The 13,810-nt window shown below is 47.6% G+C and overlaps 1 protein-coding gene across 2 annotated transcripts in view; it reads right to left on the bottom strand.

Moving 5' to 3' along the window:
• The window catches only part of LOC144603200 (uncharacterized), a 54,729-nt gene extending 42,714 nt beyond the window's left edge, over positions 1-12,015 (bottom strand). For both annotated transcript variants that reach the window (XM_078416386.1, XM_078416385.1), the window contains exons 1-4: positions 11,728-12,015; positions 8,987-9,286; positions 3,571-3,876; positions 1,514-1,804 (exon numbers count right to left, since the gene is read on the bottom strand). In XM_078416386.1, coding sequence (XP_078272512.1) covers positions 1,514-1,804; positions 3,571-3,876; positions 8,987-9,286; positions 11,728-11,809 — 979 coding nt within the window. In that variant the 5' untranslated portion in view covers positions 11,810-12,015. The remainder of the gene's footprint in view (positions 1-1,513; positions 1,805-3,570; positions 3,877-8,986; positions 9,287-11,727) is intronic.
• Positions 12,016-13,810: the final 1,795 nt, after the last annotated feature.

Below are 13,810 nucleotides of genomic sequence, written 5' to 3'. Positions count from 1 at the left end.
GTGCGCAGACAGCCACCACACGGTCCTTGACAGATCTGGGTCAGGATCCAGCGGCATGGAGACCATGACGACCGATTTGATTATTATCTTTCACGGGGTAGTGCATTGACGTGACACCATGGACATTGCACCACCCTCTGCAGCAGGAAATTCCAACCCTTAGGTTTGACAAATACTTCTCTTTCTCCCATCGCAGCAGTAAAGGGATGGAGGTTGGATTGCGTCCCCGATTGAACCCATCCTTGGGAGATGGCAGATGTATCACTGCCCTGGCGGCTGACAGAACGGCATCTTTCAATGCCAAGTATTTCAGTATTTATTCCATCATGAGTCCTACTTAGCCTTTAATGGAAATAACCATATCTTGACTACACTTCTTCCCACCCTGTTTCCTATAAAAACTCTACCCCTTACTCCCAATTCCTCCCTCTACACCGCATCTGCGTCCAGGATGAGGTGTTTCATACTCGGGCATCAGAGATGTCCTCATTCTTTAGGAAACGAGGGTTCCCCTCTTCCATTATAGATGAGGCTCTCACTAGGGTCTCGTCTATATCCCGCAGCTCCGCTCTTGCTCCCCCTCTCCCCATTCGTATGTGGATAAAGTTCCCCCTTGTCCTCACCTTCCACCCCATCAGCTGTCATATACAACAAATTATCCTCCAACATTTCCGTCACCTCCAACGGGATCCCACAACTGGCCACATCTTCCCATCACCTCCCCTTTCTGCTTTCCGCAGAGACCGTTCCCTCCGTACTTCGCTGGTCCACTCGTCCCTTCCCACCCAAACCACCCCGTCCCCAGGCACTTTCCCCTGCAACAGCAGGAGATGCAACACCTGTCCCTTTATCTCCCATCGACTCCATCCAAGGACCCAAACAGTCTTTCCAGGTGAGACAGAGGTTCACCTGCACCTCCTCCAACCTCATCTATTGCATCCGCTGTTCCAGATGTCAACTTCTCTACATCAGCGAGACCAAACACAGGCTCGGCGATCGTTTTGCTCAACACCTGTGCTCAGTCCGCCTCAACCAAACTGATCTCCCGGTGGCACAGCACTTCAACTCCCCCTCCCACTCCCAGTCTGACCTTTCTGTCATGGGCCCCCTCCATTGTCATAGTGAAGCCCAGCATAAATTGGAGGAACAACATCTCATATTTCGCTTGGGCAGTTTACACCCCAGCGATATGAACATTGACTTCTCTAACTTCAGATCGTTCCTCTATCCGTCTCTTTCCCCTCCCCCTCCCCAGTTCTCCCACTGTCTTCCTATCTCCTACTATATCCTATCTTCGTCACACCCCCTCCCCTGACATCAGTCTGAAGAAGGGTCTTGACCTGAAAAATCACCCATTCCTTCTCTTCTAAGAGGCTGCCTGACCCGCTGAGTTACTCCAGCATTTTGTGTCTACCTTCAATTTGAACCAGCATCTGCAGTTATTTTCCTACACATCACAAATTCTATACTCACTGTTTTACATTTTGTGATATGATTGGTGAAAATTACCTACCAAAGATAAGCAGTCGTAATATTTTCATCTCTTTGTCATTTATAAGAACTGTGTAATTTCCGTTGTCATCATGTTGTAATTCATTTATCGTCAGGGTCCCCTTGGAAGGATCAAACTTCAAACGGGACTTGAACTGGTCAGTTGGTTCCACTGTGATGTGACCCGGGATGTGATTTAAAATATAGTCACCATAGAAGGTCCAACTGATATCATTCTTGCTGGGATCAACTTTGAGTTCAGGGTCCAATAAAACTGATGAACCAAGGACACCAATTACTTCTTTTATTTTATCTGTTTAGAATAAAAATAAATGTACTCATTTAAACATTGAAAGCACAGCAAGTATAATAACTAAAGCAAATGAATACATACCACGTGAGCAGACAATGTAGAAGCATTTGCTTGGTCTACGGACTTAACTATTGATTAAAAATGTAATATCAACCTAATCTAAGTTAAATTGCCAAAGCTACAGCCAAAGCTGCAGACATCCGTGTTCACCTTTCACCCCACCAGCCTCGCATCCAACAGACCGTTCCCTCCACAACTCCTGGGGTCACATCCCATCCTAACCAAACCACCGCCATGTACTTTCCCCTACAACTGCAGGAGATGTAGCACCTGTCCCCATATCCCTTCCGTCACCTCCATCCAGAGACTTCAGCAGTACTTCCAGGTGAGACAGAGGTTAACGTTCACCTCCTCTAACCTCATCTACTGCATCCAGTGTACCCAATGTGGGCTCCTGTACATCGGCGAGACCAAGCATCGGCTCAGCGATCGTTTCGCCGAATACTTGCGCTCAGCCCTCCAAGGCACACTGGATCTCCCAGTTGCTAACCATTTTAACTCGTCTTCCCATTCCCATATTGACCTGGGCCGCCTCCATTGCCAGAATGAGGCCGCATGCAAATTGAAGGAACAGCACCTCATATTCCACTTGGGAGCTAGCAATCCAATGGTATGAACATTGAATTCTCCAATTTCTTCTACTCCCCCCCCCCTCATCCACAATTCTTCCTCTGGCTTCACTGTGTAAGACAGAGCACAAAAACCTTCAGTCTTAATCTTTGGCCTTTGTTCCAGCCATCTGCCTGTCATAACACACCTTGCCTGTGTCTACCTATCACCTGCCAAGCTTGGTTCTGCCTCTTCTCTTTCCCGGTTTTCTTTTCCACCCCCATCCCCCCCCCCCCCCCCCCCCCCCCCCACACATACACACCCAATCAATCTGGAAAAGGTTCCTGACCCAAAATATTAGCTATCAATATATCCAGACCGAAGAAGGGTTTTGACCTACAATGTCACCTATTCCTTTTCTCCAGAGATGCTGTCTGACCCGCTGAGTTACTCCAGATTTGTGTGTCCATCTTCAGTTTAAACCGGATTCTGTGGTTCCTTCCTACACTGAAATCAACAACATCAGGCAACTGACTTTCCCCATTTGTGTCAGAACTGGTCATTTCCATTGCAGCTCAGCCATCTGTAATGTTGACTCAGTCTATCTTTCTCTGCTGTCATGTCCTGACAATGTTAGGAATTTCCTACAGCTCTGCTCTTCACTTATCACATTCTTTTGTGTTTGCGCTCTCTCTCCAACTTCTCTTGTTAACCCATTAAACAGATCACTCATCACTGACCGTTTATCAGCAACGCAACCTTGGTCTTACCCCATTGCAAATATTCTCTCTCTCCTATTCTTCCCTCACCATTCTCTGCATCTTCTTCCATCTCACAAATAGAGCGGTGGAGAATCGGATCACAATTCCAAGTTGACTCCTCTACAAGTTGATATATGTATCGCAGCCATGGAAGCTGACTGTAGATCACAGTCAACTAGTACAGCAGTGTATGCTCTACAGGGCAAGGTATCCAACTTAGACACAAAATGTTGGAATAACTCAGCGGGTCAGGCAGCATCTCTGCAGAGAAGGAATGGGTGACGTTTCGGGTCAAGACCCTTCTTCAGATATCCTACTTATTCATTAAGGGAAACAACCACATATTCCGCCCTCGACAATTCAAATGCTGCATCACCAACAGGTGCAACTACTCACCATAGAGAATTAATTGCATTACTCTGAACTCTTGTCCATCCACAGAAAAGATATAATCTCCTTGGTCACTTGCTTTTAATCTGTTTATCCTCAGTCCACCATAAGAAGCAAAAAGCTGTAAGCGGTTCTTGAACTGCTCACTTGGTTCCATTGTGGCAATATTTGGGATGTGATCGATGATAATGTCACGGCTTTTGTTACTGGCGACAAATGTCCAAAGAATTTCATTCTTGTTGGGATCAACTTTGATCTTAGGATCCAATAAAACTGATGAACTAAGGATACCAATCACTTCTTTCATTTTAGCTGATTTGGATAAAATAAAACACAATTATTTAAACCAAGGTAGCAATGAAACATTGAAATGTTGCAGAAAATGAAATCATTCCAATACATGAGAGATTGTGGAGCTGTACTCTAGGAGTTCATGATCTCACTCAGAGCTCATTTTCACATGCTTACATTTGTAATATTAATTCAACCAGGCTAAATTGTCTTAAAGAATGTAAAAGATCTGGAAGTTTCAACATAAATGTGCACCTATGTTTGTGTTTCTTTAATCTTTTGAGCTGGTTTAAGATTCCGTTTGCCCCAATCAGATATAGTTGATTGTGAACACCTCTACGAAATCTTCTGGTAATCTTCTCTGCACCGTTAACAACCCAAGCTTCTGCATTTATGGCATCCTCTGGTAACGGTAGAGTTGCTGCCTTACAGCGCTTGCAGTGCCAGAGACCTGGGTTCCATCCCAACTATGGGTGCTGCCTGTACGGAGTTTATACATTCTCCCCATGACCGCGTGAGTTTTCTCCGAGATGGTCGGTTTCTCCCCATTCCAAAGATGTGCAGGTTTGTAGGTTAATTGGTTTGCGTTTGTATACTTGGTTTAAGTGTAAATTATCCCGTGTGTGTGTGTGTGTGTGTAGGATCGTGTTAATGTTGGATAGATGTGGGGATCGTTGGTCGGTGCGGACTCGGTGGGCCGAAGGGCCTGTTTCTGCGCTACATCTCTAACCGAAACTAAACTTCCTCCCCATACACTTTACACCTTTGTTATGGAGCCCAAAATTAGGCACAATACCCCAGCCAACCTGAGGCTTTATATCAGGTCAGCATAAGTTCCTCCCTTTGTTAACCAGTTAATAAAGACCAAGATCTTTTTTTTGTTAATTAGTCTTGCCATCTTCAGTCTTTCTCGATCCTTGTGTTTCCCTTTTCTAAATCCATCCCAATAAAGAACAATAAAATACAAGGAACTCGAAGAAAAGTACAATCCCACTGAAAATTATGGTATCTTAACAGTAAAAGCAATCTTTCTTCCTATTCGATTAGTATTACACCTAATTCTGAAAACATCCATTAATTTACCTGTTCACTTTCTCTAGTCAAAGAAGACTAATCCTATTCTTTGTCTTTCCTTGGTGACACAAAAGCACTGGAGTACAGACTGCTGCTCGCCCTGCATTACCTCTGCTATGTCATAAGTGATAGGAGGAGAATTAGACCATTCAGCCCATCAAGTCTACTCCGCCATTCAATCATGGCTGATCTAATTTTCCCTCTCAAACCCAATCTCCTGCCTCCTCCCCATAACCCCTGACACCCATACTAATCAAGAATCTAACTCTCTCTGCCTTAAAAAAAAAATCCATTGACTTGGCCTTCACAGACTTTTGTGGCAAAGAATTCCACCATCCTCTGACTTCCCCCCTCATCTCCTTCCTAAAGGAATGTCCTTTAATTCTGAGGCTATGACCTCTGGTCCTAGTCTCTCCCACCAGTGGAAACATCCTCTCCACATCTATCCAGGCCTTTCACTATTCGGTACGTTTCAATGAGGTTGCGACTATGACTATGGTGATTGCGAATTTGCTTCCCTGCTGCAGGATAGACAGGCAGGAAGCACAGCAATCATTATCACCCAACCATAGAAATGACCCATGAGACCATCAACGTGGCCACTTCCGATTGCTGCAGAGATGTGGTAGGCTGCATGCGTGCAGAAATGTCTCCTTAGCTTTGAACTTGGCAAGGTATTCCAAAATGGCGACACATTAAGCAATGTTTTTTACACCATACACTTTAATTGATGAAAGTATTTTTTACATCCATATTTTATAGTTTTAAAGTACATGGCCCATTGTGATGGTCATTTTGTCCTGTGTCCGGATGCTAACAGTTTTAGCAAACTGTTGCACTGCCAAGAGGAAACCAGCCCCTGTTTTTCCATCATTGTTGACGTCTCATAGTTTGTATTTTTGGTCACCCGGAGCGGGGATGCGTCAGGTTGGCTGTTTCCCTTGCAGGTTCTGGATTGGGGAGATTTTTCCTCCTTTGCATCTCGTCCAATTTGTCACTTCATCTCCTCACCATTGAGGTTTCATCCCTGCATGTGAAGATGTTGCTGACATGAACCACTTCTTTCCACTTTTGTTATCAGACACTTCTTGCCTTTTGGGCGTTGCCTTCAGAGTCTTTTCTGCTCCGTATTGAGACTGGAAAGATAGCACATCGATGACAGAAACATTTGGGTTGAAGATATATAGTGATGGTACGCAGTCTTTATGAAGAGCAACTGTGCTTTCAGCAATGATGCATCTCTTCCCTTCTCCCTTTGGAGCAGCTCTTGCAACAGCTCTATTATACCTGCAGTACACGTCAGAATATCCATTACCTGGAGAAACATCTGTCTGTCTGTCTTTCTAACTTTGGTGCTTCGCACAGCCGAAACGGTACACTGTAGCGCCACATTTTTGCACCACATAACTCACCATTATCCTGGGCATAATCACTAACAACTCTCATTCAAATTGAAGCTACATTTTAAAAGCTACAGACATTTTAAAGTTTAAGGGGGCAGCGGGGGGTGGGGGGAACAGTGGGGGTGGGGGGGGGGGGGGAAGGGACAGTGGGGGGCAGGAGAGAGTGGGGTGGGGAGGAGGGGAGAGTGGGGGTGGGGGAGAGAGGTGGGGGTCAAGAGAGGGGGAGGGGATATTAGGGGTGGGGAGGGGGATATTAGGGGTGGGGAGGGGGAATGGGGGTGGAGGAAGGGCTGGGGGACTGGGGGTGGGGGCATGGAAGGGCTGGGGGACTGGGGGTGAGGGCATGGAAGGGGCAAGTTGGGGTAGGCTGTTGGGGATGGAGTGGGTCACTAGGGGGAGGAGAGGGAATAAGGGGGATTGAGTGCGGTGGGGGGGGGGGGAATTGAGGGGGCTACACCAATACAGGAGAGACTTCGGGTCCAGGGCTCACCCTCTCAGTCACACCCTCTTCCCTTCCCTGCCCCCCCCCCCCCCCTCTACGAGGAATGGACCCAACGGGTCCACTTGGTCTAGTTAATATATTATTTGTTTAAAGACTACAGATACCAGACCTGCACAATTGTATTGGAAACAAAATCATGTACACATGGCAGTATGGAACTGAAAGAGGAAATGAGAAGGGCCAAAGTTATCAGCTAACAGTGGTGGCGCTGCGCAGCAGCTGCGGCTCACCTGCAGTCCGTTTGTCTTTTGTGTTTTTTGTTATTTTTTGTCTTAATTGTAGTGTTTAGATGTGATATAGTGTTTTTTGTGGTTGTGTGCTATGTGTGTGTGGGGGGGGGGGGGGGAACTGTAAAAATGGTCTCTTCCAAATGGAGACGCAACCTTTTTTCTGGTGTCTCCATTCCCGCTGCGGCCAAACACCTGGAGCTGGCGGCCTCCAGCTGGGACTACTTGGGGCTCTGGTTTGCAGAGCCCGCGGACCGGACTTACCATCTGCGGAGCTGGCTGCCTTCGGAGGCCGTGGTGGCGCTGCAAGTACGGCTGCGACTCGCCTTCGGAGGCTTCGGCCGTGGGCCGCGTGGACGTCGGAGGCTCGTAGGCCCCAGGGTGCGGCTGACTTCGGGAGCTCCGGCAGCGGCAACGTCTTCACCCGCCCTGAATCGCGGGGCTTGGGTCGGCATGCTGCGGACCTTTCACCGTCTAGCGCGGCCTGGAATAGGCCGCGGGATTTTCTCCGCCCGGCCGGGGCTTCAATGTCGGGAGCCCCGACCGCCCCGACGTGGCAAGTTCAACAGCCTGACTGCGGGAGAAGACAGCAGGGAAGAGAAAAGACATTCTGGCCTTCCATCGCAGTGAGGAGGTGACTGGAGGAGACTTACTCCGATGAATGTTTCTTTTTTTTTGTGTTTGTTTTGTGATTGTGTGTGTTATTGCTTTATTTTTATTGCTTTTTATTGTTGGACTGTGGGTAGCAGAATTTCATCCAAAAGACATGTTTTTTGGATGACAATAAAGGCGATTCTGATTCTGAAGGAAGCACTGAATAGATTAAAAAAAATAAAAATCAAGTGAACCTGAATTGCTACAGGATTGATAGTAAGAGACATGGACTAAATGTGAGGGAGGCACAGTGGCAAAGTAGTAGAGTTGCTGCCTTACAGCGCCAGAGACCCAGGTTCGATCCTGACTACGGGTGCTGTCTGTACGGAGTTTGTACGTTCTCCCTGTGGCCTGCATGTGATTTATTCGAGATCGTCAGTTTCCTCGCACACTACAAAAACATGCAGGTTTGTAGGTTAATTGGTTTGGTATAAATGTAAATTGTCCCTAGTGTGTGTAGGATAGTGTTAGTTTGCGGGGATTGCTGGTCGGTGCGGACTCGGTGGCTTGCACCGGAAATAGGCCCCTATTTCCGTGCTGTGTCTCGAAACTACACTAAATAATTTGGAATTGACCTTGTCAGCTGCAAAATTTAAATTCACATTATGAAAAGAATGGTGACAATGAAACTAACAGATTTACATAAATATTCACCTGGCTCACATGTTCTCAGTGAGAGAAATCTGTTGTGTTTACCAGGCCTGGCCAACCATGACAGTACTGAAGCTGACCAGTTCCGATGTACATTTTCTATTTGTATTATTGACTCAGTCATTCTTTATCCACTAGTATGGGATGGCATGCTGGAGGTTTCATAGTGTTCCCACTTCTTTGTTTATGCTAGTCCTTCGAACTACCCTCTTTAAACAGATCACACCGTAAACATTTTATCACTGAGGCAACTCTGGCCTCACCCTCTTAAAAATATTCCCATTGGTCTGAAGAAGGGTCTAGACCCAAAACATCACCCATTCCTTCTATCCAGAGGTGCTACCTGTCCTGCTGAGATACTCCAGTATTTTGTGTCTACCCTTTGTTCTATCGCTCCCTCCCCCATCCTCTCTTCAACAATTTTGAACTCACAAGCGCAGCGGTGGGCATTGGATCATAATCCAAGTGAACCGCTCCATAGGATGGCAGGTATATCATAGCTGCCTGATTGTCTAACATTACAGTGCTTGTTCTACCAGGGCAGGCTTCCTACAAAACCTTTCTTGAAACCAACAGCCGCTGATTTCACATGCTTCACCACAAAAAGTGAAAAGTCTTACCAATGACAAGCAGTTGTATTGTTTTCAAATCTTTGCCATCTACAGTAAAGGTGTAATTTCCCTCATCACTGGCTTTTAGTCCATTTATCATCAGCGCACCATTAGTAGCATTGAACTGTGACCGGTTCTTGAACTGTTCACTTGGTTCCATTGTGAAGAGACCTGGGACGTGATCCAAAATAACAATGCCTTCGTTGCTGCCATGAAAAGTCCAAAACATCTCATTGCTGGGATCAACCGTGATTTTAGGATCCAGTAAAAATGACGAACCAAGGAAACCAACCACTTCATCCGTTTCTGCTGAATAGAATAAAAAGAAAACAATCATTTGAACTGTTGAGGCATTAAAATGCAGCAACAATACAACAGTCAAGTACATATTACGAACGGTGAAGAAGGGGCTCGACTATTTAGAGATGGATCTGGCTATTTGTAGTTTTCTCTTGATGAAATGGATAAGATCAACTACTTCACCAATTATTTGAGAGAGAACAAACGTTGAGGAAAGTTTAAATATAAATGAGCAACAGTAAGAACCACTCAAGTTCATGCGTTTCTTTATTCATATGATTCTGTTGGCCTCGTACAGTTTCTGCTGAATTTAAGCACCTCTGTAAAATCTTCCCATAAACTTCCCTGCACCAGTTCACAAACCTCAACTACTTTAGTCATTCCACAGAGCAGTAATCTTCATGAGAGGAATCCCCTCTGCACGGCATTATAACCTTTCAATAAACCCCTGAGTTGGGCACAATACTCCAGCTGCCCCAAACCTTTATATTGGTTTAAAATAATTTCCTAGCATTTGATTTTCGCATATCAAAAATTGTGTGAAAATTTATGTCCCAGATCTCCTTTAAAGCTCATATTAAACCTCTGCCCTCTAGTTTTAGAGGCCCCGTAGCATGGGAAACAAACACTGGTTATCTATGCCTCTCAAATGTTATGAACCTGTATCAAGTCAACTCTCAGTCTCCTTCCCTCCAAGTCCCAACCTATCTCATTTAACCTGATAAATCAAGTCCTCCAATCAAAGAAACATCCTTGTGAATATTTTGTGCACCTTTCTAGATTATCTAGATCTTGCTCCCACAGCGAGATAGTGGGAGAAATGGTTGCACACCAGGATAGAGCAGTTTTGTCTGCTGGAATACAGTGCATATTTTCAGAAAGGGTACACCAACCAGCTTTAGAGAAAGACCAAAAGAGATTAATTGAGCTAATTCCAACATCTGCAGTTCCTTGCGTGTTCACTGAGCTAATTGTTGGAATTTGAGGGTTATCCTTTCATCAGCAGTTAAAGAAATTATAGACACAAAAAGCTGCAGTAGGTCAGCGAGTCAGACCAGCATCTCTGGTGACAAGGAATAGGTGACTTTTCAGGTGGAGACCCTTCTTCAGACTGGGAGTCAAGGATGAGGGAGACAAGGACTTAAGGAAGGACAAGGTGTGAAAAAGGAGAAATCAAAGCAGGCGTTGTGAAGGAAATAGAAACATTGAAAAATAGGTGCAGGAGTAGACCATTCGGCCCTTTGAGCCAGCACCGCCACTCAATATGATCATGGCTGATCATCTAAAATCAGTACCCCGTACTGATGTACAATGGTTCATTGTTAGGCCGAGGGGAGGTGGCTGGAAGGCATACAATCAGTAAAATTAAACAGTAAAATTAAGTTTAGTTTAAATACAAAATGCTCGAGTAACAAGGCAGCTTCTCTGGAGATCAATATATCCTCGGTGTAAACCAGCATCTGCGGTTCCTCACACCAGGACCAACAGACACCAGGTCCAACGGACGCCGGGACCAACGGATGGACACCGGGACCGACGGAAGAACGCCGGGACCAACGGACGGACGCCGGGACCAACGGACGGACACCGGGACCCACGAATACCAAGTCCAACGGACGAACACCGGGACCAATGGATGGACACCGGGACCAACGGACACCGGTACCAACGGACACCAGGAGCAACGGATGGACGCCGGGTCTAACGACACCGGCACCAACGGACACCGGGACTAACTGACGGACGCCGGGTCTAATGACACCGGGACCAACGGATACCGGGACCAACGGACGGACACCGGGACCAACGGACGGGCACCGGGACCGCCGGGCAACGGAGCCGACTGGTAACGGGACCGCCGGGCAACGGGACCGACGGGCAACAGGACCTACGGACGGACACCGGGACCAACGTACGGACACGGACGGACACCGGGACCAACGGACGGACACCGGGACCAACGGACGGACACTGGGGCCAATGTGCAACGGCCACTCAGTGTGCGCCACGTGACCCCCCGCCCCGCTTGGCCATCTCCGGGCGCGACACGTGATGGGCCGACGGTCCCCGCTCGCGCCCGGCTCACGCGCCAGGGGCAGCAACGGCCGCTCCGCGTGCGCCACGTGATCAATGAAACCTCCCGCAGCCGCTCCGGCTCGGCTCACTGCGGGCGCGTCGCGTCACCATCCCGTAACCCCGCCCCCCGCCCGGGCTCGGCCCGCGATACGTGACCATTAGACCCTCGCTCGGCCATCGCCGGGAGTGTCACGTGACGAGTGGACAACACTCCTGCTCGAGCTGCCCGGGCTTGTCGGCGCCATTCCGTCGGTCAGTCGACCGGCCGGCGGACGTGTGGGTCGGGGGCTCCGTGCGCTTTTGACAGGGGGTAAAATAATAATAATAACCCATCTTTTGAAGCTGTCCAGTCCTGAATTAAACTGTCCACTTACCTTCCTCGTCCAGCGCACAAACAGCGAACAGTGAAACCAGCAACAGCAGCAGCAAGAGACGACGTCGGGCGACACACAACATGTCCGAGCGGGAGCCCCACCCAGGCTGCCAGTGCGGGCTCTTGAGGACCGGCGAGGTGAACGGCGAGACTCTCCACGGGCCCGGGGACTCGATGAACCCCAGCCGGGACCGGACAGCAGCCGGGAAACCAGAAGAGTCGTTGGGCGCGGCGGGGGAAGCTCCGACCGGTTGTGAAACCGAAAGCAAGGAGGTGAATTAACTCTCAAAATGAGGAAGTGGACACACGTCAGGGCAATGGCAATGATGCCGACGCACATAATTAACTCTGATGTAGAGATAACAAATGAATGAAAGAAACATAAGCAATTCTTCAGGGATTGGACAGGCTAGATGCAGGAAAAATGTTCCCCGTGTTTTGGGGGGAGGGAGAGGGAGAGGGAGAGGGGTCCAGAACCAGGGGGTCACAGTTTAAGGTTATAAGGGGTTGTCTATTTAGGACTCTCTTGAGATGAGGGGAAACTTTTTCACCCCAAGTCAGATGTGAATCAGTGGCATTCCCTGCCACAGAAGGGCAGTGGAGGCCAATTCACTGAATGTTTTCAAGAGAGAGTGAGATTTAGTTCTTAGGGCTAAATTAATCAAGGGACGTCGTGGGGAGAAAGCAGGAAGGAACAAGGTACTGATTCTGGATGTATTCACAAAATGCTGGAGTAACTCAGCAGGTCAGGCAGCATCTCAGGACAGAAGGAATGGGTGATGTTTGCAGTTATTTTCTTACACTTGTTGCCTGACCTGCTGAGTTACTCCAGCATTTTGTGAATAAATACCTTCGAGCATCTACAGTTATTTTCTTACACTACTTGTGAGATGTAAATGTGAGTGCTCACAATCACGATGCCAGAGACAAAGTCGTGGAAACAAGAAATGTTTATTCACGAGTCTGCAGAGCCTGGTGCCTCCCCAAACCGAGACACACCGAGACAAAGACAGTGCCTTCTCTTTATACAATACAACTTTGTTGAATCTCCCTCCCCTTTGCTGAATCCCCCTCCCCTTCGGGCTCCTTCCAATCAGAGCGCTGAGGTGCACAATCTTCTGTACCGCCCCAGGTACCCCCCAGATCATACATTGCATGTGCATGGTAATTAGCAGTTTCCCGATCAGGGGCGTATTTGCAATATTCATTTACCTCATTGAGCAAGCGCAGTAGTTATCCACATGACCCATAGTTATCCTCATGACCCATTTCAACCCTTTCCTGCCGCTTAGGCACTCTCTTAAATTTACGGCTGTTTGTACAGCCTGTCTCTGTCTCTGTCCCTGTACCACATTATCAGTGCCCGAACGAACTCGGTGGTAGTTTAATCATCCTGTCCCTGACGGTTTAATAGCCCTGTCCCTGGTGGAGTGGTAGTTTAATCATCCTGTCCCTGACGGTTTAATAGTCCTGTCCCTGGTGGTTTAATCATCCTGTTTCTCACACTACTGATTCTGGATGATCAGCTATGATCATATTGAATGGTGGTGCTGGCTTGAATGGCCTACACCTATAATTTCTATGTTTCGAAGACATGCAAAAAAAGTAATGATGATGAAGGAAACAGCGGCCACTGATAGCTGTTTGCTAGGTGAGAGTAAGTACAGATAATGAATGAATGAATAAGTTTATTGGCCAAGTATGTGTGCACATACAAGGAATATGCCTTGGTGCTCCGCTCGCAAATGACAACACAAACATACAGTTAACAATTAAGAATAAGAACAAATGATAATGTGTAAGAAGTAGGGTTGCCAACTGTCCCGTATTAGCCGGGACATCCCGTATTTTGGGTGAAATTTGTTTGTCCCGTGCGGGACTGCCTTTGTCACGTAGTGGGGGGGGGGGGGGGGCGTGCTGTAGGCCTGGACATTGTAGCCCCCCGGGGGCCCTTGTAGGCACGGACACAGTAGGCCCAGTCAGCTCCCAGTACGGTACAGAATCAATTTCAAGCTCCTCCTATTCACATACAAAGCCCTAAACGGGCTTGCCCCCCCCCCCCCCCCCCCCCCATATCAAAAATC

Source organism: Rhinoraja longicauda, chromosome 19 (assembly GCF_053455715.1).
Source record: "Rhinoraja longicauda isolate Sanriku21f chromosome 19, sRhiLon1.1, whole genome shotgun sequence".
Lineage (NCBI taxonomy): Eukaryota > Metazoa > Chordata > Chondrichthyes > Rajiformes > Arhynchobatidae > Rhinoraja > Rhinoraja longicauda.
Note: the sequence above shows the minus strand (reverse complement) of the source record. Positions and strands in the feature narration are given on the sequence as shown.